This window comes from Coloeus monedula (assembly GCF_965178545.1).
Source record: "Coloeus monedula genome assembly, chromosome: 3".
Lineage (NCBI taxonomy): Eukaryota > Metazoa > Chordata > Aves > Passeriformes > Corvidae > Coloeus > Coloeus monedula.
The window spans coordinates 58,340,594-58,367,008 of record NC_138783.1 but is presented as its reverse complement, the minus strand read 5'-3'; the positions used below and the strand labels follow the sequence as shown (position 1 = coordinate 58,367,008).

Genomic DNA, 26,415 nt, shown 5'->3' with positions numbered 1-26,415 from the left:
GCGCGGCTTGAGCCCTCTCGGCTCCCGTCGCCGCCCTCCCTCCCTCTCCCGGCACCGCCCCATCCCACCCCAGCGGCGCGGCGAGTGGAGGGGAGTGCAGGGTAGCGGAGCGGCGGTGCTGCCGGGGGAGCGGCGATGTGAGTGCCGGGGGCCGGGAGGGAGCGGGCACAGCCCCTGCCCTGAGAGCCGGGGTCGGGCAGGGCCGGCGGCGTGCGGTGCGAGGGCCGGGCCGGGCCCCTGCAGGCCGTGGGGCGTTTGGGGGCAGTGGGGCTGCGGCCGTGCCCCGGCTGCGGCCGGCGACCACCTCCCCGCTGAGCGAGGTGTTTCACTGTCGCTCCGGCCCCTCTGCTCCCCTCCGCCCTGCCGCTCTCTTCAGGTTGTTTGTTTCTGCTGCGCTGTCTTGCTCTTATCGCCCCAACACACGCCGGGCAGCTTCGCGTCCCGCCGGCGGCGCACTCGGCGTCCCTCAGCTCGGGGAGGGCTCCGGGCATGGGGCCCGCGGCCCCTCAACCTGCCCCCCCCCGTACCCCTTACCCCCCTCCCTCCCTCCTTCTCTCCCTTGCACTCCCCCGCACTCCCTCCTGCCCCTCTCCCCGTCCCCCCGGCCTCCCTTCTTCCCTCTCTCTCCCAGGTCCTCCCACCTTGCGGCCTCCTTTGCCGCCTTTGGTTCTGGGCGAAACGTGAGGAAGAGAAGTGTCTGTGCCTTGGTTTTACCTGGCCATCACTACCTTCTTGAAGTCTTTAATTAGGGAATTTATGTTAATACTTGAGCACGTGTGGAGGAGGGGGATGTGTAAAAATCCCCGTGTGGTTTTTATTAGGTGAGAATGGCGTATAGAATGGTGTGTCTATTTGTTTGTTTCTGTTACTTTTCAAGATATCCTAACTTACCTGCTGGAAAAAAAAAATCTTAAGCTGGTCAAAAATTTCTTCAGAGGTCTGTCTGTGGGGCAGTACTTGATGGTGATCTGTGTGAGCCTGTCTTGCAGACTGGTACTATGTACAGCAGTGTTCTGAATTTTAGTTACTGCTAAAATTATACCTGAACAGATTCCTGACCCAATTTACATTGCTGGTTTTTTCCTCCCTTCTAATTCTTATCACATTCTTCCTGACATAGGCCATATCCTTCTTCTGCATCTACAGCAGCAGACCTCTGCTCTCAGGAGATATTCCTGACTTCAGATATTTAACTTTTGAAGGCTGACTCAGGCAGTTCGCTTTAGGTTCCCTCTGTAAGGATGAAACACGCACCTAAGGAGTTCAATATGCTTCTGAAATGTCTTTTTAGGATGCAAAGAGTGGTGTTTTGGAGATGACAGTTTCCATCTATTGACAGGGAGAACTGAGACAACTCTATCTCACTATTTAGACAACTGAAGTTAGAGGAGATGACCTAGAGAATTGGAGCTCCATACATGCAGAAGGCTGTCTTCCCTGATATCTTTGTGCATTCTTGTATATTAAAAGTATTTCTGGCATTGGAAGTGGTTGAGTCACCGTCCCTGGAGATATTTAAAAGATGTGTAGACACGTTGCTTGGGGACATGGTTTAGTGGTGGATTTGGCAGTGCTGGGCTAAGGGTTGGACTCAATGATCTTAAAGGTCTTTTCCAACCTAAATGATTCTGTGATTCTGTAATTTACAATTTTGAAAAGAGATCTGGCAAAGCAGATTCATGCCAATACAGGTCAGGCTGAGCAGCTTCTGCAGACTCTGTTCTCCATGGGATATCGTAATTTATATGTAGTTCACAGGGGGCTAATATAATGATAAAAAGAAGCAGACATTTGAGTTGTGAATTAGTATTTATAGAGGGATTGAAAAAAATATAACTGACTTGAAGGCCAGAAGAGCAAAGCCCTTCAGAGAAGTTCCATGTTTCATGTGAATGAAACTCCCATCCAGTTCTACCTTGCAGGAGCTCACTTATAGACATATATTGTGTGATCTATTAGAAAGCCAACAAGCTGGGGTTGGGCAGAAGGACAGTCCCATGTACTCACTGTCAGGGGTGCTCTTTTCTTTACATCTTATTTTTAAATACCTTAAAAAAAAAAAAAAGTTAAAGGTATTTATCTAAGAAGAGTTTTTAGGGTACAGTTATTACACTATTAATGAACAGATTTGCTGTGAATTACTGGGGAGTGTGAGTCATTAGGGACCATGGCACTGGGACCTACTTCACAGTACAAGAAAACATTTTTGCCCTTCTCTGCCATCTTAGCATTGCAATTTTAGGTCTCACCAGTACTGGGATATTTGAATTGGAATTAGCTATTCTGGAATAGCTTCCCATGTGGAGGAGTGTCTGTTGTGAAATACATGGGATTTTTTTTTTCTTTTGTTTTCTTCTACTTCTTTCCATTACAGAAGCATTACCTTTGTTCAGAAGTACACAGTATTTCCAAACAGTGTTCAGAAATCGTAATGGATTCTGTCCTTTTGAGTGGCTGTTTTAGAACAGCCACAATGTTTATGCTGAATTAATTTGCTTGTGTAGTCAAAAACTTGAATCTTACCTCACAAACGTGTATTGAAGGTGATGATGCATGTAGCAGCTCCTCAGTGCTCAAACTTGCAGAAAGCTTATAAGATGTTAAATTCTTGTAAAGTTTTTTGAGGTTGTAGATACTCAAACCAAGGAAGACTGCTATGCTGTTTTTTACCCCCAAGGGCTTCTAATTTGGACATCCCTGATACAAACCCCTTGCATCCCTGCCAGATTTCAAGTCAGATATTTTAGAGCAGAGCCATTCAAAGCAAATGGTTCCAGATTTTGTTTGTACAGTCAAATTCTTTTTCATGGTGTTCAGAACCACCTAAACCAGTTGTTTCTCCTCCCCCCTTAATTTCAGTACATGGTAGGAACAAAATCCTTCAGCCGAATTTCCAGGTAAAGTTCAGCAAAGCTATCTCAAATCAAGATGGCTACTTTATGAGGGTTTTTAAGCTTCCCTGCATAAGGAGAGCTGTTTGCACCACCCATTGAAACATTAATGATACAGTAACTTGTGAGGAGAAGCACCCTGCAGGTTGAGGGTTCAGGGCCCTGGACTCCAGTACTTGAGTTACTCTGCAGGTTACTTCCTGAACGTGGTTGACAGAACCTGTCCTTTTTGCATACTCCCAAACACGTGGTTCCTGCGCTGGGATGTGTAACCCGGTCACTGCAGCATAGGCTGCATGATTCTCGTGGCTCAAGAAATGAATTGTACAAATACCTGAGTTTCAGTGCTTTCTCTCCGAGTTTCATAATTTTCATATCTTTTGGAATGGCAAATGGGGCAGATGCTCTTAGTGCAGAGTTGCTACTTGTTCTTTCTTGGATTCTTGTTCACTCTGATGTTTTAAATGAATTTCAGAAATATTAAAATTGTTTTAACATTGATGCAATTTGCACTCTGCTGTTTGCAGCAAAGACTTTGGCATCTCATTGGTTTCAAAAAAACAGCTTGATGTTTGTTTCCTCTTTTTCCTTCCTTCCTTTTCCTTTAGCCCCCTAAATGTGCATTCTTCTTCTGAGTGGTGTGACCAGTAAAAGTTGAAAGAAAATCACTGTTCTGGAGGAGGTGTAAACCAGTTGCGAGTTAGTACGGGATTTCCAAGTCTGGATGAGTCTACAGCAGCTTGTCCAGAAGTTGCCTAATACCCATCTGTATCAGTGCTGCCCTGTTCCCTGGTGGCAGGATGCCAAGCTGACTTGCTCAGCCAGCTCTGGAAAGCTGGGCTCCAAACAGACTTGGTCAGAACCCTTCCCAGGAGTTAGAGCTTCACAGTAAAACTGGCACACCTCTCTGGGTCTGTGTCACCAAGCTGCCTTTTGGGAGCCATGCCTGGGGGCATGTGTGCTGTGCTGAATCTCAACCCTGCAAATCTGGGCAAGGCAAACATACTCTAGACTGTCTCCTCATTTTACTGAAAGGAAGAAAGGGAGTTGTACTGGTGCTGGCTAGCTGGCCAGCTTTCTGGTCCATAGGAGACTGGCCCAGATGTAGAGCTGAAAACAAGAACCAGCCTTAACTTTACTTCTGGCAGAAGACAAGGAGTCTTAAAAGCTGTACCATTCTGACTGCAATGACTTTATGAAATAACTGTGTTTCCCATGACTTGTGGGATATAATAATTGTGTTCAGTTATTCAAGAATAAAAACCATCTGTACTGCTTTAAGGGCATTTACTCTTAAGCCTGTATTTGTCAGATTGATAAAACAATCACAGACTTAAAAAATTGTTCATGGAGCCCATAAAGCATTTGTAGCATCTCAATAAAGTGGGGTTTCACTTCAGTTGCTGCTCCTTTCCAAATATTCCTCCTTGGTTTGATCTCATGGCAGCACCATTGGAGCTTTGCAGGCTCTGCTGTTGTTGTAGTGGCAGATGTTATTCAATGGATATTTCAGCTGAGCTTGTTCTTTTTTTTCCAGTGGTGTGAACTCAAGTAGAAAATATTTAAGAGAATTATTTGGTATATAAGATTCGTCATGCTCGTAAGTCACAGAATTGAGATCATAAGTTACACAATTAATTTCATTAATTGTGAAATGCAGGATTTAATGTTCTTAGGATATCTGCACACAGGACCACTTACATTTATTTCGTATGTAACAATAGAGAGCCAGCTCCAGTTTTTATGAAAACCACTAGGAGATGAAGCTAAAAAACTTAATCAGGATGTGGATTTGTACTGAAGCCACAGGTGTTCTCTCAGGTTCTTCAGAGTGATAACTCTATGTATAGCTACAGTGGTTTGCAACAAATGTGGCCAGCAGGATTTAGGAAAGAAATTGGTGTAAAATAGAACTGTGAAAATATGGTTCGTCAAATTCTCAGGTCTTGACTTGTGGTGGGTGCAGCTGTACAGTCTTAATTTTAGCACTTATATTTGATTATTTTGAAGAGAAAGAGCCTCCTATGTTAGGTTAAACTTGGAAGAAGGCAGAGGTTCTTGCACACCCAAAACATGCAGTGAAGCTTTTTTCTAGTTTATGTTTTCTGTCAAAATTGGTCCCTTGCCATAGGAAGTTTAACCCTGCATTTAGCTGGAAATTTATTGTAGATGATGTCAAAGGATTTAGAGACAATTTATAGCTCAAGTAGGAAAAAGGTTCTTGAGGTTTTTCTGAGCTTTGAATTTCTCCCTCCCACTCAGCTGGTTTTCCAGCCAGAGCATTAGATTACTCAAGCTTTTCCCCAGTATGTTCAGGTATAAGTCTCAAAAAACACTTTTAATTAAATTTGTGACTAAGCAATCACACAGTTTTAAAGTACACCATTTAGGGATGAGTGGATTTCTGTTTAAATCAGGGAAAGCCCAGCAGCTTCCTTCTGGATTTCCAGGAAATTGCTCGAAAAGCTGTGCATTGCTAACACTCTATTGCTTATAGGTTGATACATTTTTGCAGAGTACATCCTTTGTACTTAGACTTTTAAATAAACATAGCCTCTTGGTAACTGTATTTTTGTGTGAAGCTCTGGTGGGAGAGTGTATTTTGATACCTGCTTAAATGGTAGGAGTTAAGTTGATCAGGTCTGTTTCTGTAATTAAAGATCTGCTCACATGTATCGTAAGGATTGAGGGTGCTATTGTTGTGCATGGAAGAAGTTATGGTTTTATTGAATAAGAATGTCAGGAAGTATTTTCCTTGAACTTTGTACAGTCATCTTCAGACAAAAAGCCAAGTTTCAATTTTTCTGATGTTCTCAGTGTAACCTTGAATATTTTTTTTTATTTTGTCCCTCATTCTTTCTCATTTTAACTTAAAAGCAAAGAAATCTGTTGCTCAAATGTGTTCTGCTGAACCAAAGTATTGTGTCTGTTTTTGCAAGCCAATGAGAAATAGAATTGTTTTTACACAAGTCTCATCTGGCATTAGAAAGTGGGTTTTGTTGAAGAAACAGCCATTGGAGGTTGTTGGTTTTACTGTTAAATACTTTGATATACTAACTTCTGAGCTCTGAAGAGTTTTCCCCAAGTTTCCTCACTTATCTAATGACATGGTTCAGAAATTCTTATATTTTTACACTGAAGCATCTGAACAATTTACTACCGTGTCTGTGACCCCACAGGTCAGAATCTGGTCTGGGATTCACTCTCCACAGTAGCTCAGCATTGTCCAGAACTGCACCTTTGTGTTGCTGGGTTCACTGTGTACAGTATCCAGCATTTTTATGAAAAACAGTGCAAGTTGCACTTTTCTGACCGTTCTGTGTTTAAATGGGGTATCTACAGCTGCTTGTTTATCTCTGGCTTGCTTTGTCTTGTATCTCTGGTTCTTACAGCACCGCCTCACTTGTAAAAATTCTGCAGTTTTTGGAGGTCACATGGTCAAAATCCCAATATTGAACTGTGCTTTATGAGACACAGTTGTTAATGTATCTACTCTTACTGGCTCCCCAGACTTAGTTTAAAAAAAAAAATAAGGAAAACCAAACTCTTAATATTTAATCACCCAAAGAAGATTAAATTTAGTTTCTGAAGATATATGTAAATATATACGAAAACCTGTGGCTTTGGTTATTGTTTCAGATTATATATCTTTTTTTTTCTTTCCCCAGGGCCGATTACTGGAAATCTCAGCCTAAAAAATTCTGCGATTACTGCAAGTGCTGGATAGCAGACAACAGACCTGTACGATGGTCTACCATACTGTGTCCATTATTTGAGATATTAGGAATTTTAATTACAGGGTTTTCACATCAGTTTTTAATACTAGTCTTTTGATGCATGGGATTTGTTTTTATAAAAATGCCTTTGTAATACCTGTGATGCTTAAAATATATTACGTCAGAGCCAGATCCCCACATATAAGATGGTGTGTGCTGTTCTACTTGGCAGTACAGATAAGGACTAAATATCTGACCCTGCTTATGCTTTGAGTTCTGTGACTTAACATTTGGTCTGTCTTGAAACTTTGTCTGTGCCTGTCCTTCGCTTTCATGTGCAAGTAGAAAGCAAAACCTGGTATCTGTACTGTTTGTATGTGGTAGGCACAGTACAGCCAGGCCTCTGAGCTCTTAAAGTAGGTTTCTTTCATTTCACACAGCCCACAGAAACATTACTGGGTTACAGAAGCGTGTTTCTGATTTGCAGATGCCTTTTGCAGACTACTAGACACATTGGTGTCTTCCTTAGCAGTAGGTTTTGCATTCCTGACTGGATGCCAGGGGTGCTCCTTGAGCTGAGCTTCCTCTGGCTTACAGTAAGATACCTAATTAGCTCACATGAGCTGCAGGTATCTTCTCGGAGTAAGTGAAGAGAAATATGTGTCAAGGGAGGGATTTGAGTTAACTTTATAAAGTCTGACTCTAAATGAGATGAGTCATCCTGGGATGTGCATCCTCTGCACATGAGTTTGTGTACAGAAATTCTAGGGTTACTGGGTCAGGCTTAGGCATCTAGCATCTGAACATCTAAATGGGCACAGATGTTTTTATGTGAGAACCACATGAGGATTTCCACTGTTGTACCTGTTGGGAGCTTCTGAATTCCTTCCCGCTCCTACTGCATTCAGTCTTTCTGGCAGCTTTTTGGCTTGCAGACTGTTCTGTTATCCTTAGTTATCCAACTCTCCCACTTTGTCTTTTCCTCCTTCTCTCTCTCTTTTTCAGATTTTTGAACCTGCAGACTAGTTAAAATACATGAGATGTTTGTGAAGTGTAGTATAGTCTAATTAAGGGCAGTAGCTAATATTTGGAACACTAAATAACCCATATGGTTTTTAAAAGTTTGCATGAGAACAGGAAAAAAAAGTCATGATGATATGTGAAAGGATAGCATGAAGAGGGAACCCAGATTCCCTGTTATTTGTCTCTAACATGTATGCTGAGCAGTATTATTTGAAAAAAATCTTATAAATATACTATGAGATTTTATTACACCATTTTGGAGTGTTATTGATTTTTCATAATTTCTTTGTTGAATGTTTCTCAGTATTTCTGTATCCCTATAGCCATTTTATAGCTGTAGTGTTCACTGTAAGTGTTCTCAGAGCAGGTTACATTTAGGTTTGTTCAACAAAATTTAGTCCAACTAAATTTTAAGTAACTAAAATGAACTGTTTAAAAATTGTATACTACATATTATTTTTCTTGGTTTTTTTCTTGCTTTGAAGAGCATTGAGTTTCATGAAAGAGGAAAGAATCATAAAGAAAATGTGGCAAAAAGAATTAGTGAGGTAACTCAAATATCTTAATTGCACAAATGCTTATTTTTACTCTCTTTCATTATCAGATTGGTTTTAATTTATTCTCTTGGTTTTTTTTTTTTTTTGTTTTGTTTTGTTTTAGATTAAAAAGAAAAGCTTGGAAAAGGCAAAAGAAGAAGAAAACATGTCAAAAGAATTTGCAGCAATGGAGGAGGCTGCAATGAAAGCATATCAAGAGGATATGAAAAGGCTTGGAATTAAGCCAGGTAGTTCATGTAGCTGCCAGAAGATTAAAGACAGAATTGAAAGAATATTGAATAGGAAAGTTTTGTCTTAAGTTTAAGAACGAGAGAGGAGGTCTCCAGGACTGTTGCTCATTTAAAAAAAAAAAAGTCTTCAAAATGCCAGTAGTAGAAGTTGCAGTACAGAATATTTATAGCTATGGTATCCTGTGATCCATGGAGCAAACAAATTTGGAGCAGAAAAATTAAACAATGTGTTAACAGAAAATTAGGCTGTAGTTGGTACTTTGAATCAGCAGTGCAGCTTCCTTTGATTAATTTAATGTTTCACTTTTGCCAGTTGGAGGCTAAAGTTCCTATGAGTAGGAGAGGTTGGATTCCCACTGGTGTCAAACAGTGGAGATGAGAATCTCCTAGTCAGCTTGCAGCTCAGCAAGTACCTTTGTTCTGTACACTGAAGATATATTATTCTTTAAAAACAAGTTTGTAGTTTCAGGCTCCTGTAGAAGCTGTCTTTTTCGTAACTCTTTTAGTTTCTCTTTTGTTGTCGAGTTAGACCTCATTGGTCCTTATGGTTTTTCTCTTTGTTACTCATCATTTTAAATTTGGACTTTGTTATGATGTTATAGCAGTGCAACAATGCAAGATTCTCTTAATATAGTTTTTCAAGTGTACTTGCTATGAGTATAATACTAGTGATTTTCACTCATTAATGAAAATACTCGTAAGAATGAAATTTCCTATTTTCTGTTGTGCAAGAGTGACTAATATTTAAGTTCAGAATAGTACTCTTTTTTTAAAGGGCATTATTTTCTTTAAGATGATGTAGGTTCCAGTTCAACACAGAGTAAAATGCAGAGCAACACAGTGGAAACTAAAGGAAAGAAAGAAAAGAAAGAGAAGAAAGAAAAGAAAGAAAAGAAAAAAAAGACATCTCAGGATGCCTCAATACCAGCAAAAATTGATACGAAGGAGTGGGTGCAAGGATTATCTCCTGAAGGCTATACATACTACTACAACACAAAAACTGGAGGTAAAAGCTACTGAGGAGCAAGTGCAGATATAATTATTGGATACAAGTGAGAAAAGACTATCTGCATTTCTTTACTCTGCTCTTTCAGTAGTAAGCTGATTATTGAAATGTGAACACTTAGATGGAGTTCTGGTATTTAACATCTGAGACTTGGACATCCAGAATTTCAGACTGGTTTTGCTGTTGATTAATAATGGAAGAATGCAGTAATTCCACAGTTTCTGGAAGTGTTTAGCCTGCCAGGGGTTAAGTATACAAAGATAGCTGTGTTCTTCCTGAAGAAGCTTTGTGATCAGGAATGTGAAATAAACTGATTGTGTCTTTCCACATTTACAGGATTTATCTGACTTCTCTTGAGGAGCTGTGTGTTGTGATCTACTTTAGAACATAAAAGCAACCCTCTTTTATCATTAATGAGAATGTTACAAACTGTTTCTTATAAATTTAAGGATTGACATTAGTATTTACTGTAGCCTTTCATCATTTCATTTTATTTTTTTCTTTAAAACCAAAAATCCTGTATCTCTGTATCAGGCCTAGTAATAGAGTCTGGAGGGTTGTTAGTGCCAGTAAAGCCAGCTGCAATTATGATACTTTGGTTTATTGTTCATACCATGGTTTGGTCAAGGATTATTTATATTCCAGTGAGGTGTATAAATATTTTTTTTTATTATTTGTTTCTATGTGTACACACATCAGTGTCATATCCTTTAGATCTGTTTTTAGTAAAGATTATTAAATATAAACCAAATTGAATGAAATATGATTTTGTTTTTTAAGAATCACAGTGGGAGAAACCTAAAGGATTCCAAGGCAACTCTCAAAACTCACAAACGGTAATCAAATTATTCATATTTGTATTTGTCCTTGTAAACACTTAAATAATCTAACCAATTTGCAAGTCTTCTGGTTGCGGAAAATAAATTTTTTGCCCTTTGTAAACTTAGGAAAACATAATTTGAATATGTAGAATAATTTCTTATAAACTGCAGTTTTACTATAGAAATCCTATTTGGCTAATTTCTCTGTCCAGGGAAGAGAAGTAATTACTGGTGGTTGGGTTCCTGCAGAATATACTTATTTTATACTTCAGCCCATAAAATTGAAAGCTTTGAGGAAATTCTGAATAAATTCTGTTAAACCTTTTTTGAATGAAATGTAATTATAAAAACTGAATATTACACAGTTGAAATAGTTAAGCCTTTATCTGAGGCAACACTGAGATTGCATTGTCAGGTAGTTGAAAAAAAAAAGAATACCCATTTTTTGTTTGCTTTACCATACAGTTACATAATAAATTGTGTTTTTCCTGGGTTTCTTATGATCATGGAACCTATATGCAAGCAATTATTCATCATAATTAGTCATTTAGTATGTTACTTAATTTTTCTTATTTGAGGCACAGAAAAACTTGCGGAGTAGTCCAAAGGCAGAAAGATTTCTTATTATTATTAATGGGTTTTCCTGTGGTACTTACCACTCCAGGATTTTTGTGCTTTGCAGCATTAAAAACGGGATTTTTCCATCATTCCTGTGATGTTACGTTTCCCTGTTTTCGAGATAGGTGTCATATGTACACTATGATTTGATGTCAGTTTTGTTTGGTTTGCCAGTGTTGGATTTTACACTAGAGTTCAAAAAAAACTGGTGTTTTCAGAGTGCTTGACATTCTGTAGCTCTGTATCATCACATGATGTGCTACTCTGGCTTTCTGATTTCCTTGTCCTGTGGGTTTGCGCAAGTTGTTAATCAGCACTTCAACTTTATCTTTTCAGTCAAGGCATAGCGTTGCAATATTTAAAGCCAGTCTTATTGTAGCCTTCCACTGAAAGAGGTGGTCCTGAAACTAACCTTGTTTGGTCCTTGGGACATATTTACCCTGACAGTGCACTAGTTCAGGCAGTGAAGGCATCAGTTAGGTTAGTGCTTTGGAGACTTATTTCCTTGCTATCAGCATTCTGAATAATCAGAAAAAATGCCAACATGGGGAGAGCAGATTGGGGGGGAGAAGGCACTCCCTTCTTGGCAACAATTTGAAGTTAGCTCATCCTAGCCATATCAGAAGCACACACCTTCAGCCCCCAGTATCTTAACACCACACAGCTGTATTTTGCCTTTCTTCCCTCACCCTGCTCAGTGACTTCGTCCTGTCTTGAGTTATTTTCGCTATGGCTAAAAACAAGCATTTGATTGCTCCTTTATTTAGTCTGAGCTAAGGATATTGGGAACATTCCAGATCTCTAACAAGGACTCACTGCCCAGAAGTTAAAAGGCATGCTTGCAATGTATCGTGCAGTTGAGATTCAGGAGCCCTTCTGGTTTTACAGCACATTAGGTTGTTGTTCAGACTTGGTAAGAGGTGGGGAGAACAGAGTAATGAAGGGGCATGTTGAAGACTACCTATAACCAGTTAGACTGACAGTGTCCTTGTTAGGATTTATGTCATGGGACACTCAGTGTGCCTAGTGTCAGATATTGACTGAAAACCTCTATTATACTTAAGACTGGTTTTTTTAAATCCTCTTTATACTTAAAATAAACTTTCCTTTTGCTTCTTTTGTCAAAACCAGCACACTGAAACTTCTGAGGGTGAAACATTGAGGAAACTTTATTCTGAAGGCTTTCTTGCCTTTTCCTGCTCTGAACTTGCCAGTACAATTTTTTTGTGTTTACAGAGTGGATGCAAGAACTTCAACTTCTGATTTTTATTGTGTTTTTATTTTAAAAACCCAGCAAAGTTTTAGTAAGAGTGTTAAGCAAATGTATAGGTGTGCAAAAGCCTGTCTGTATATCTCTGTATACACACAGACATTTATTAGTGCCAAAATAATGTATGGTGAAGTTGCCCAACACGGAGCTGGCCGTATTGGTGCTTAAGGAGCAGGGAAGTAGTTGTGTGTGTAAGAGGTGATGAAAACCAGTTTCTTAAGGAAAATGTTAGGGCATGAATAATGACTGATTATATAGCTGTAGCTGATTCTGGAAAAAAAAATTACATATCCACAAAGGTATACCAGCAAGTTGTGCCACATTTCATGTTTATTTATTAATCAGTAGGGGAAAACAGTACATTGTTGAAATTGGTGCTTTAGTAAAGAAGTAAAATTATTGGCATTCTATAATTATTTGTCGTAATGTTCTGTTTTGGAATAAATTTTTATTTGTTTGTGTATATTTAATTTGTGATAGAATTTATTGGTATTGGTTTTCTGTAGCCCTCACAAAGACCTGAGTCTCCCAGAGAATTTTTTCAGCAGCCTCCACTAAAGACAATGACACAAATAGGAAATTACAGCCTCAGGGGTGAACATGTAAAATAATGGCCTATATAATAATTTAAACTGTGTGGCAACATCTATTATACAGCCTCATACTAATTATCCACTGTTTGAAAAATAATTGTGTATTGCATTTGCTGTACTTTAAGTTACGGAATTCCATCTTATTGGAGTCGAAGGGAATACTTTCTAACAACATTAGGGGTTCAAGCTTTAAAGCAGTAAGATGATCACAGACAAAAGGTACTTAGGAATTGAATAGATTTATAAGTGATGCTTTGGCTGATCCTGAAGTCTTTTTCATGAACTCTCCTGTGTCTGTTTCCTAGGGAGCAGAGTGGGTAGAAGGTGTCACTGAAGATGGTCATACCTATTACTATAACACACAAACTGGAGGTAAGGAGAGCTTCCTTTCCAGTTAAGCTCTATTTCAGGAGAGAGGGTTTTCAGAAAAGCCTTTTGTTTTGCAAATAACTGCATTTTTTACTAAGTTTTGTATTTTTTAAGCTGCTGTCTTAGTTGAAATAAAATAGTTGCTTAAGTCAGCACTGCCTTTATAGCTGCATTGTCAGTCATAGCGCCTGGACATTCAACTTGTAATTCTAAACTAGGCATTCTTCTTTACTACATATATATTGAAATTACAATTTGGAAACTAGAAAAGGGAAGGATTTTGTGTTGACAGGCATATAGGACTGAATAAGAATCTCCTAAACTTTTCCTCTTGCTGATGTAGCATTGATATGGAAGTCCAGAATCTTCTTTTTCCTTTTTTTCCCCTACATGGGGAACTTCGTGGTAACTCCCTCAGAATAGCATCTGCTTTCTAAATCTGTTTGAATCATTTTAAGGTCAATGATGCCTCTCTGGAGAGCAAGTGATTTTTATGCTGGCTATGAATTTTCCTTCTGCAGTTGGGTATGAAGTGGCATTGCTAATGATGCCAAGAATAGGGCAAAACAAAACAAAACAAACCAATCCAAAACCTTTCAGTTCTTCAATGGGCCACTCCCCTGCCCAAATGATTTGCAATTTCTTTTGAGAAGGAAGAGAGATGTTGGTTATTTTTAAACATTGCCTTCCACGTTCAAATACATTTTATGACTATGTTTGCTGTTCTTTTAAGTACTTCATGGACATACGACACTTGGGAAGAATATGTTTCTAATCGTCACATTTGGCAGAATTTTGGCTTTTGAGATTGCAAGTTGATCCCTTTTTTTTAAAGCTGTAAGTAAGAGTCTTGGGATTGCTTTAAAATTACTTCTCTGTTCTGTTAACAGTAATCCCATCCTCTGAAGACAAGACAAATTTTTAACTGATATGAATAGTTAAAAGTGTCTCATGTCAGACACGTAGCTTAGAGGACTGATGGCTCCAGGCTTGGTGCTACGAGTCGTGCTTTGGGAGGCTGCACCTACTCCACTCTGTACCTGGGAAAAGTGAACTTGCTCAGTTACTAATCTGAAGCAGGTGACAGCAATACCCTTAAGAGACTGCGCTGTTCATGCAGCAGCCATTCGTTGCCAGTTTCCTACATTTTTACTTCTTCAAGATACATCTAGGCACTTACATGTTGTGTTGTCTGCAGTTAGGAAAAAGTGTAGGATTTTTTACATCTGAAAGCTTATATAAAATTCTAGACTGAAAGTTGGTGTACTTTTGCCTTATTCTTACTAAAACCAGTTTTAAGACCATTGAGTCAACTTTCATTTAAATATTTCGTCTCAGTATATTTACTGGAATGCTACTTTTAAATTGAAAATGGGGATATATGTGTATGTTCATGTTCTGTACATACTTCCATGTCTTTTCAGGTTGATGTTTGTATTTCCTTGTTTGCTTGAGAGCTCTTTTCACTTGAGACCTAACGTTACCATGGAAAGTAGCACTTGAAAGGGGTCTAGCTGCCTGGAGACCTGAGGCTTACAGTTACCATTCTTTACTTTATCCTGTCTTTATAATCACTGAATAGCTCAAATCAAATAGGCACATCTAGAGGGCAATAAATTTATTTGTCTGTCCTCTGTAAGGATGAGAGGGACCACAGTCTTGTGGGTCACAGTTCACCATGTGTGATATTTTTTGTAAGAGCTAATTAAAACTAGCTTTATCAGCAGTGAAGTCAGCTGTCATGACTGTGTCTCTGCTGGGAAGAAATGTTATCTTTCTGATTATGGTTATTAAAACAAATGTACCAAACAAAGGCAAAAGCCTTTTGCTAAATTATTTGCTGTATTTTTGCATAAGGCAGCACTGCTTCTGAAAGGTTATGTTGTCAAAGCAATAACAGATCAAAATGAGAAGCATAAATAATGTGGTTGTTCAAATGTCTTGGACAGTATCCACATGGGAGAAACCGGATGGTTTTGTTTCCTCTTCAAATGAGAAGGGTCAGCGTGACAAGCCTGCTGAAACAGAGTCTGAATCAGACTCAGAAGATAGTGAGAATGAAGCAGAGAGTCCAGAAACAAACTTCAAGGTAGGTATTTTTCAGATTTCTTTTGCATACATGATCTTATACTAGAAAATTATAACTATATCTTTTATGGTTTTTTTGGTAGGCTGTACTCACTGAAAGGAGATTAAAACATGTGACTGAAAGTAAAATTTTGCACTTCTTAATAAAATGAATCTTTATTCAATTATTTGGCTCATTAGTGGCACTGTTACAGAATAGAAAGCATGATCTTTCCTTCAACTTGCCAGAAGTATCTTGAATTCTACAAAAAATGTGGTGTTCTCTGAGAAAGGTCACTGTCATCTCTCTGAAATAATCCACAAAATGGTTTGGATTTCAGTGTGAGGATGACTTCAGCCTTTCATTGGTAAATGTGACCGCCATTAGACCTTCAGGGAATGCTTTGGACTGAAAATGGCATGGTTGTAGTTTCCTTATTAAATTGAGAAAAAACATAGACAGCTCATAGTACAAAATCTCTATCAATTACGTATTTAAAACATAAATTTAAGATAAAGGGTGTGATAATGTCTCTGGTTGGGTTAGATGGTTTGCCTGGAGCTGTTAATTCAGAATGGACAGAGACAGTTTAAATACAAAATGTATTCCTAGGCAGGTGTTAATTGTAAAACACATATTTTTGTATCACTGAATCATTATAAACTGCTACCAGGTATTAGCAATAAAGTGCGTGCATCTGCACGTAGAGAAAGTTGCATGTGAATTTTTTCCCCTTTATTTTAAGATATGCTAAGCTTTGTTTTCAGGTCAGTTTGTGAGTTTAATAACTTCAGCCTTGGTAGATGGTATTTTCCAACTTTAACTTCTTGTAACATTCAAGATTTTTAAATCTGTAAAGCTCAAGAAGAAAAATTTCTAGATTTCTTGATATCACAATACGAATTTATTTTTTCAAGTTACCCTTGGTTGAAAAATGTGAATAGTAGATAATAAGTAGATAATAATAGTAGCAAATTAAAAGATGTAAAATAAAGCTACATTGTGTTTTTATTTAGGCTTTTTTGCTTAAGATGGGTTTTTTCCTCTTTAGAGGAAAGGAGATAATGGTGAAGAATCAGAGGAAGGGAAAAAATCTCCTAAAGCTAAAAAGTTAAGCCCTTATGGGAAATGGCGAGAAGTTAAGTCAGAAGAAACCGTGGATAAAGAGGAGAGTACATCAGCTTCCCAAGAAACCTCTAGTGATGGATCTAACAAGACCAACCCTTATGGAAAATGGAAAGCACTTAAGGAAGTAGGGGAAGAACAAGAAGAAGAAGAAGAAGCAGCAGGGTGAGTATCTTTTTACCATCATTATTTTCATAATGTTGTTTTCAAGAACTAAAGCTTTTTATTCTGAATTCTGGCAGAATTAGCACAGCTGTGATTGGAAATGTTGCTCAAATACAATTCTTTTCACAGTGATTATTTTAAGTAATAGCTCTCCATTACAGGTAGAGGTGGTGTTTTGGTTTTTGTGCAGAAGTTCACCATGAGTACAAAGTAAATTGAAGTGATTTAAGAATCAGTCATGCGCTGTTTTTTCAGAGGCTGAGTATCAAATATTTAAATGTTGTTACTCTAAGCTTATGTTCCTTAACGTCATCTCCTCTGACAGTCTGGTTCAGCTGCCCCAGGAGCTCCTATGATCTGATGATCTCTCATTCTCTCTCTCTCTCTCTCTCTCTCTCTCTCTCCCTTCCGTGTCAGACCAATGAACTGCAGATGTTTTCATGAAATGCATCTGATCAGAAGGGTTGTTTTGTTTTCTGCATAATGCCTGAGGTGGATCTTTTTTTTTTTTTTTTTTTTTTTCCTTGTGAAGTATGTTCTTTTATTGTCAGTTTCTTGTTGTGGATCCTGCAAGGAGTCTGGCAACAATAGGCTTTGGAGAATGAAAAGAGTATTCTTCCTTATGCTTACTCTATTCTCCAACATTTTAGTTCTAAATTATTTAGCAGGTAGACCTCCAACAGTGTTCATACAAAATTAAGCACTGGTGCACTTCTTGGAGACGATAATGTTCACATAACACCTCCTGTATTGGGCCAGCTAAACTGCTCCTTGACTCCTGAGCTGAAAAATTCTTTTGGGTTTTTGGAAAGCACTGTGCAGTAAACAGTGCTTTCATCTATTGAACCTCATAGACCAGTCTGTACTTCAACAGGCTTGAGATGAGCACACGTGTCAATGAGGCAAATGCAGTTGTTCATTATTTTTTTTAAATTCAGTCTAGGCACGGTGCCAGCCACTTCCAGGAGGTTTACATTTTTGGGATACTGCAACAATCACATTTTCTTGACTTGCCATCATTCTTGTGGCGCCAGTTTGGGTGCTTGAGCGGATCTATGTCTTCCTAGAAGCATGGGACCCCAAACTGGGCATAGTACACGAGCTGACATCAGACTAACACTTGGTAGTAGCAGAAGTATTCTTGTATGGATTGGCCAATATCTCTGCAGCAGTGTTGTGCTGGTGTGATAGCTGTGATTTAGGTATCTTCCTGCCAACTCTTCGGTTCTTCTTCTGCGTATGTTTGTGCCACAGGTTATCCTTGTGGAACACGGTGTTTTGCTGCTGACCCCTTAAAACAGATAGGTGATTTTCAGTTGATGTCTTTGATTTGTTTGGACAGTATTGGCTGTGATCCTGCCCTCCAAAGGCACCTCTCCCAGCTTAGGGTCACTGTCTGATTTGGTAAGCTGGGTCTCTCTGCCGTCATGCAGTCCCTTCAGGATGGATGCTTGAGGAAAACAGCTCAATGGTGTTTTGGCAGTGAACCACTGCTATTACTCACTGTCTACTGTCTTTCAATATTCTTAAATTTACAGACATACAGCCCTGTTATCTCTTGCAGGACGATGCATGCTTGGGCCATGCTATAAGCTCTGTACAGAATGAGGTGTTAGTTTGTTACTTTTTACAGCTGCCCACACAGAAGAAACAAAGAATGTGGGTTTTTTTCTTGATGCCTGTCATGATGATGATTAGAAGACTGCATCTAGCTCAAAGCTGTTTTGTCAAATAAAAATAGCTGTTGCTGTCTGCAATACACCATGTTGTTTTCTCCATGTACATTAACCCTTTTAAATTTTCCTGTCTTGTCCCAGTGAAAAAGTGGACCTGGAGCTTCCAAGTACAGAGAGTGATAATGTGGCACCCCCAGTGCTAGAGGATCCAGAAGAGGAAACAGTGATATTTAGGGAGAAGACAGTCACCTCCCTTGGAGACCTGACAGAAGGGGTGCCAACATTTAAGAAGAGGAAATTTGAAAATGGAAAATCTAGAAACTTAAGACAAAGACTAAGTGATCAGTAGTACTTAACAAATCATTTTAGATTCTGTTTAAGCTAGAGTGAATCAAAAGTTTAATATTTTGAACAGGCTTTTATAAAGAAAATATTGGATAGAAGTTAAGAATTTATAGGTATTAAAACATATGTGAGTTTAATATTTTTTTATTTTATTTTGATGTGATTGGTTTTGGAATGGAAGTTTGTGTTAAATTACTTATGCAATATTGTAAATACATGTATTCTTTATTTTAACCATGCCATCCAAGTTGTATTTGCTCTGTGTGTGCTGTTTTAAATACATTTCATAAGGTTTTTTACTCCTTTTCTAAGTATGTGAGAATGTAGTAATCCTTAATCTGACAAAAATGAAGCAGACCTTTTATTTTTAGAGAGGAACTGGTTCAATAGCATATCGTAGTAAAATCATCCTTCAAGATTGTTTATGTGGTGTAGTTTCTCCACTAATGAGTAAAATATTGTGCTTACTAACCTTTGTCTGATCGCTTGCAAAAGAGTGGGTGGTGAGACTGCCAACATTTCAAACTGATCATTTGGGAGCTTTTTTTAGAAGAGTTATTCACATCAGTGCCACCCATTCCAAATAATGTTCTGAAAAATTATTTGTGTATGTGCATGATAAATGTATTACACCTCTGCAGAAGATTTAACCCTCATGAATCCTAACTTGTAGTAACAGCACCAGAGCCACCCCTGTTGGAGTAGACATTTCTGTCATGTTTTCCTGTCTCCTTCTTTCTTGTTGTCTACTTGAATTTTTCCTTCCTTTTACTTACCAAGTTTTCTTTTTTAGTCTTGCTTTCTTTTTGTCTCTTTCCCAGCAAAAAACCACTTGCCTGATACTTTAATGAAAAAATACTTTAGAGACTTGGCCCTCCTACAGCATACAGGACCATTTTTGAGGTAGTTGTGTTTTTTCTGTTGATAAGAAGTGTGTGTTTTAGGGTTGCAGTGTTTGATAAATTGAGAGGGCCTAAGTGTATTGAAGCTTCATCATTCTCAGTACCATAGGGGAGGAAAGCAAAAGATCAGCAGAGCTGATGGCAGTAGAGTCCAAGATGACTTTGACATTTTCTTAAGGACTGTAGATTTGATTTCTTCACTTGGTGGGATTGGTCTGCATTTAGCATCACCAGGATTCGTTGTCTGTGTAAGAATATAGCAGCACTCATTGCTCCTCTAGCCATCAAACAGTGAACCATAAAGGTCCAAATAATGAATCTGTTAAAAAATACTTCTCTATTCTTAAAGTTTACAGTGTTTTGTTCAGGAGAGTCTCAGTCAAAAAAAAAGGAGTGCAGTTAAGATAGTTGTCAAGAGTCCAGCAAAATAGAGTTGGTAACTGCCGAGCTTGAATTTCTTTGAGAAAACAACTATTAATCTGTTGGATCAATTGAGAAAGGAGTGCAAGACAGGGAATCTGGCTTATTGTGTATTACAGTGGACGCTGAAGTCCCTTTTTCTATTTTGTGACTTTTACTCTATGTTTAGAAGAAAATTAAGTATTGTATTTAAACCCATGCATTTCCTTGGCTTCCTCAGGGTTGCTGTATTTTGTCTGATGTTTGTTCTGATAAATTTCAATGTGTACTGTAATATCTGACCCTGGATTAACATTTAGAGATGCAGGACATATGCAGGATACTTCGAAGTCTTAGATACAGGAATGTACAACGTGTACTCCAAGGAGAGGGTTTCTTAATCAGATTTTTTAGGATATGTTCTTACTTGACCATTACTCCGGCATCCAGGAGCCTGCTCTAACTTGAAGTCTCGTTGTGTTTGTAGCCAGTTTACTCTTCCAATTTACACAAGTCCTGCCCTTGAGCTAAGTAGCTTTTCTTCATCTTGAATCCATCACATCTTCTCTCTTTGAAATCACAAACGAAGTCCTTGTGTGACAGGACCTTCAGTGTTCCACCAGCGCTTCTCTTCACCCTTTCCAGCCTGAGTCTGCCTGGACTATGCTTGCCTAGATGGGTTTCCCTGGGCTAGTTTACCTCAATTAAGGCCGTGCATGATGTCACCAATACTTCCTTAGCATATCGGAAGTCACTCTTGATATGTCCCTAAATCTCATTTGCCTTTCACATGACCCCATCACGCTGTCTGCTATGGGCGCCCTTACCAGTCACCCACCACTACATCTGATTCTCTCTGCTCCTTTCCTTTCACCAGCTGCTGAGTTACCAGCTGGTCATGCTTTCCTTTCAAGCACAATTCTTTTTCTTCTTAGACGTATTTTTGTACTGCTGTACTCCTCCTTCTGTTACTCCAAGCCTAAAGTGTATACATTTCATTATGATTTCTGAAAAGTTATTTTTTGTTTGTTAGTACAGTTTTATCAAGTAGTGCAGGGGTTTTTTGTAGGCTTCACTTTTAATATCCTCTGAGGAGGATAGCTTTCCTCTTCTAGTGAGGTACCCAAAATACTAGCATCTTTCCTTTAAAAAGTTTTGTCACTTTGAAGTGGTCACAGGCAGTAATTTAAGATACCTGTAACTAAATCTCTTGAGCAGATGCTTAAAGACATCTGAAAATGAGTGTTCAAAACTTGTTTCCTTGTGGAGCTGCTGTTAGTTGTAATATGAACCAAAGGTCTTTGTATTGCGTTAAATAGACAAACCAGAACGTTAGGAAAAAAGATAAATAGTTTTCTTTGCTCACAGCTAGTAAAGTTAGTTTAAATACCATACGTGTGGTTTTAGCTGATGTGACTTTTAAAGCCTGCATTTCACAAAGAAGTAACAGCACTTTGCTCTCCACTACCTCTGAAAGTCAGAGACCAGTTAATTCTTTGTTCTTAAGTTACAAAAAGGGCCAGTTGAATGAATTTTGATATATCTGAAGCCATTGTTTAATTTTGCACCATGCTGTGATTCAATTTCCTTGCTGTGTATCTAAATCAAATATTTCTTGCTCCACAAAAAAAAAAAATACTGTCTTTTGTGAGATTTAAGGCAGACGCTGCTTTTCCAAGACATCTGTTTTGCACTGATCTCTCTCCTATCTCCCTGCAAGTCTTCTGCTTTTGGATTTTGCTGTAGGAACCCTCTAGGTATTGCCACAGTTATGCTCCTCATCTGCTAACCCTTCTTTGGGCTGCACTGCCTTTTGACAAAGGAATGTTCCTTTTGCTGGTTCGGCAGAGTGTTTTCTTTTCTGGCTGATGTATTTTCTATCATGCAGTGTGTTTTTATCTGCTTGCCTGCTTTTATTGTAAGCTCCTTGAGTGAGGACTGCACCCTTGGTTTTATATGATGTCATAGATATTATTAGCAATACGAGGAGAGCCAGAGAGCAGGGGGGAGTAATTGCAATTTCTGATTATGATTTCTTCTGTGTGGTTTCAAGCCAGTCAATTCACTGCTCTGTATTTTTCCTTCCTTGCCTCATGTTTTCATCCACCTTGTCTGTTTAGAAAGGCAGCTTCACAGTGTAATATTTGTGTGTGTTTTTACAGCAGGGCCTGCCTGAAGTTGGTGATGCTCTTAGAAGCAAACATAATTGCATATACGGAAAAAAGAAAAATTATTTTGTTGGGCATTTGCTATGCCAGGAGCTGTGCAGAGACCAACTCAATTTTATCCATGTTATAGAATAATCCTTGTTCCTATTTAGGCTAAAGCATTTTAATCTTCACCTGGGGATTTGCAAACTGAAATCCACACTTTCCTAAAAGAGTAAAGTTTTGTTTGACCCTCATAGATAAAATCTGCCTGCAGCATCATCCAGTCCCAATATTCAGTTTTAGAAGTGGGAGGGCTGGTCATGACATGGATCTGAGTTAAATTCACTAACCTGTGCATGTATAAAATACTACTTCTTTTTTTTTCTTCCCTGAAAGAGATTTTATTTCAGTGCAAATTGTGGCATCTCAGAAAGGGAGTAAAAAACTCTTTCATGCTGCTTGGTTTCTTTGATTTGTTTTTTGAGTTGTGTCTCCCCTTTTTTAGTACTTATTATTGCTGTCTTCCTCGAATTGTCTTCCTCCAGTATTCCCAGATATGCAAATCTCTGTATCACCGCTGTGCCGTGTTTCTGGTGTCCTCCACCTTCTCCCCTGCTCTGCTGAGATTTCCAGAACGCTTCGTGTTCTTCTGTAGCCACCCACCGTGTGTCCAGGTCCTGGCTCCCACGAGCGCTTCTGTTGCCTGTTTGCACTGTGCCCTGAAGAACCCTGTCTGTTTTCCAACAACACACAAGCTATTTCAAGACTTGACTACATGTGCTCTTTTGATTTCCGTGATAATTCCTTTTCCCAAGACTCATTCCATTCATCGTACAGGGCTTGCAGCCCTTAGATCCTTCTGCTTGTTTGTACAAAAGCTGTCTGTATAGCTCCTGCTATCAGCTGTGGCAACACTTGGGTTCTGTTTTGTCAGCCAGACCTCTTCAGTCTCTATCTACCTCTTAAGTCCCCCAGCCTTCTACCTGGTAAATTATTTAACTTAGAGATTGTGTTAACCATTTGTGTGATTAACAGGTTTAGCTTTGTGAAATGTTTCAGGATAGAACTTGAATAAAAGTTTCTGTACAAAGCAAAAAGTGTTGTGAATTATAATCTCAAAAAGGCTAAATTTGCCCAAGAGGATTCCCGGAGAGCCAGGTTTCAGAGATTCCTAGAGAATTTGGGGAATTCCCAGGATTCCCAAAAGCATATTTGATTTTACCTGTAAAACCAGAAATAGCCTATGTTAAAAACCAGCAGACAGCATTGTACAGACCACAGGCTGGAGACAGTGGATTTTAATGGCTTGCTTGGGGTGATTGAAAAGTATTTGTTTTAGTTTATTAGTAATATCTGCAGAGTTGAACAGCTGGTTTCTCTTGAACTGCTTCTCAGTTGCAATTACAAAATATTGCAAGCTCTTGAAGTGGAGTTTATATAAAAATACTGAATAAAGCTTTCATTTGAACAATCTGTGTTACCATTGTGCATCTGTTCGGGGGGTTTAGGGCAGCCTAGGAGATTTAGGGGTGCATATTCTGTTCAAAATGGGGCCTGAGGTAAATATAAACTAAAATAGGTCTGTAAGTATGGAAATGCTTCTTAAGAGAAATACTTGTATTTTGTGGCTACCAACAGAGTGTCTGTGTGCGTTCCTGTAGCGCCTTAAGCAGTAACTGGAAATTGGTTTATTCTGTGCATCAATTATGAGTAACAAAACCCCTGGGTTTAAATTTTTTATTTAAAAATTTTTAACTGAGTTCAGGTTAAGGTTTCTTGCAGTTACTATTAGCAACATTCAGAATAAAGCTGAATATATGAGCTTTTTTTAATATAACTGTGATTCAGTATTACATATTTGCTGGCCTTAGGAGCAATGAGCAGTGCCCTGAGAATCAGATACACACTCGATGACTCAATGAAAGCAATTGAGGTGAGGTACCCGGGCTGCCCTCCTCTTGCAGAGGGTAAACATCCATCTCTTCACTACCATGGAAGCGCTACTTCCAGGCACACAAAGCTTTTGTCTGGCTTCCCTCCTAGCTGGGTGAGATGCTGCTGCATGAGACCTCAGCAGAGAAATGAAAGAGATCCAGGACTACCTTTCATACCAATGAGCAGGATCTGCAGAGCGGTGAAGCCGGTCCCTTGCACGAGCTGTAACGTGACATCTGTGGGTAAGGTCTCGGTTCCCCAGATGGTGCTGAGGGGAAGCCAGGCGGAGGGGTGGTAGTTATGTTTGTTGTAACATTATTTGACAAGGAAAGCTGCAGAAGGCTGTTTTTAGCAGAGGAACCTCCTCTTGCTCTGTTGTGCTGTCCCCCGGGGCTGTTTGTTTCTCCCCAAGAAACTGTTTTCCCTTTCCTCCCTGTGCTTTGTTACTGTAATTTTTCCTGCTACTGATTTCACTGCTGAAAGTCCTGATTGCTTGTAGGAGCCAAAAAGCCTAAACTGAGATATTCCATCCTGAAAACACCTCAGAAATAGCATTGTTGTGCCACACATCCATTCCTTGAGGAGAGGTGCCAGGTCATGGTCAAACAATTTCTCAGCTTTCAGCTCTTATATCCCACAGAAAGTCTGGGGTGGAAGAGCTTAGAATAAAATATGGCTTCAAGTATTTTTTAAGTTAGGAGAGAACAGTTTCAAATAACATGTTCTCAATGAGGAGAAGCAAATATACCTGGTTTTAGTAAAGCAGAGCATTGCAGGCAGTGGCCTCCTGTAGAAATGTTTCTGCTCTATCCCAAGCTGTCATAGCCGTATTTTTCTGACACACACATGTATACGCAATTACAGGAAAAGCTTAGGACAAAGACCCCTCAGGATCTCCTGGGCCAGGCTGGCAGAAGGAGCTTAGCTTCTAAATTTCAATACCTACAATTGGGGCATCCAAAACTTAGTAAAGAGGGGAGCTGCTGTCTGGTTTCCCTTTTTTTGTCAGTCTGCACAAAACCACGAACAAAAACAGGCTACAGAAAATTATCAATCACAAATATCCATAAGGTCCTACAGAAATATCACTATCTTTCTTCCAGTAAAATAAACAAGGCTCATGTTTTTAAGTGTTTCAGTGATTTTTCATAGTGAAGAACTTCATAGGCACTAACTAATCCTGGAAGTGGAATCTTATTATTTAAAAATTTTTAAGAAGTTTCTAAGATTGTTTGAGAGATACAATTAATAAAATAAATTGGTTAATTTAATTGCATAATGAAAGTGAGCATGGTAATTGGATAACCATGTTAGCTGGATATTCGACTACAGCTGATCATATTAGTTATTGCCAGTCTGTCGGCACTGCAAGAAGTATAAGCTCAGTTGCCAATCTTTCTGGAGGGTTCTTTTTCTGGACTGGTTACTGAAAGAAGTCAAAGTCCAAGTGAATCCTGAATTGCATGGTGATACATTTCCTGATTGATTTGCAGAGCTATCAATTAAAAAAAAAAAAAAAAAAACAAACAACCCAACTGAACCCCCAAAGCTTTTGTAATTAAAGTATTGGAAGCAAGTCAGAAATTGTCAAAGTTTGCTCATAAGAACACACAAAAGAATTGAAAAAAAATTCAAGAATGGAGGAACTGAGTATAGTTTTCCTGCTTTCTTCCCATTACAAATTCTATCTTTCTTAATATAGCTGAATAATGTTACAATTGTTGCTATATATACAGTAATAAAACCTACACCCTTTAGAAGAACTCAGTATTGAAATAATTATTTTTCTTAATTACCTGACATTTCCTCACACTGCATCATTCATGATTACAAAATAAATATGCAAATATAAATCAACCACAAGGCATAATTTAAATTGTAACAATGAGCTGGTTCTTCTCATGCAGAGGATTGTGCAGAGCAGCTTTACAGCAGAACCTGGGACGAGCAGGATGCAGAGAAGACACCGTGATCTCACAAGTGAACCCAGCTGAGCAGAGCACCAATCTTTGTGTCAGCACTCCAGAGTCAGGCATACAACGAGTGCCTGCCTGTGCTCAGTGCCTGCCAGCACGGCACGCGTGCAGGGGAAAACATCAGCACGAGTCCTGTCAGAGCCGAGTGTGCCCTGTAGACATCTGGATCCCCTCAAGGACAGGCAAAGGCAGACATTCCCAACGACAGGAGCTGAATTCCCAAGCTACCTGGTTTGCTGAAACGCTTCTGCAGTATGAACTTGTCTTCTTTGCGAGGAAGCAGGAAGCTGCCTGTTACCTCATAAACTTAATTGAAAACTAGCGCAGGTACTTCTACATGCCACTGCAGCATGTGGGCCCCTCCCACCACAAGCTGACCCAAGAATGCCTGGAAGAAAGCTAACAGGCTTCTCTTTTGACATTCTGGCCCCTTCACTCCCTTTGCTTTTGTAAACTTTAAGAAAATAAAGCATCATAATACAAAGTTACTTACAAGGAATTTCATTTAGGGAGCTCATGCAATAAATGGATAAAAATAAACTGTATTCGTGAGGCCATATTCTAGACTATGTTAGGGCAG

The 26,415-nt window shown here is 39.1% G+C and overlaps 1 protein-coding gene across 2 annotated transcripts; it reads left to right on the top strand.

Moving 5' to 3' along the window:
* Positions 1-78: 78 nt before the first annotated feature.
* WBP4 (WW domain binding protein 4) lies at positions 79-23,291 on the top strand. 2 transcript variants are annotated; one of them, XR_014226259.1, is made up of 11 exons: positions 79-137; positions 6,560-6,632; positions 8,116-8,178; positions 8,291-8,414; positions 9,211-9,423; positions 10,204-10,259; positions 13,031-13,097; positions 15,044-15,183; positions 16,214-16,452; positions 18,270-18,600; positions 22,470-23,291. XR_014226259.1 is itself a non-coding variant. In XM_082277513.1 (10 exons), coding segments are annotated over exons 1-10 (1,185 nt in total). In that variant the 5' UTR covers positions 79-135; the 3' UTR covers positions 18,478-23,291. The 2 variants fall into 2 exon arrangements, 1 of the variants encoding a protein (XP_082133639.1); XM_082277513.1 differs by having other exon boundaries at positions 18,270-23,291.
* Positions 23,292-26,415: the final 3,124 nt, after the last annotated feature.

Bases quoted from the DNA above. Each gene is read 5' to 3' on its own strand.
- WBP4 (XM_082277513.1), top strand. The intron at 10,260-13,030 runs GTAATCAAATTA...TCTGTTTCCTAG, and splicing joins ACTCTCAAAACTCACAAACG to GGAGCAGAGTGGGTAGAAGG. The intron at 13,098-15,043 runs GTAAGGAGAGCT...TGTCTTGGACAG, and splicing joins CTATAACACACAAACTGGAG to TATCCACATGGGAGAAACCG.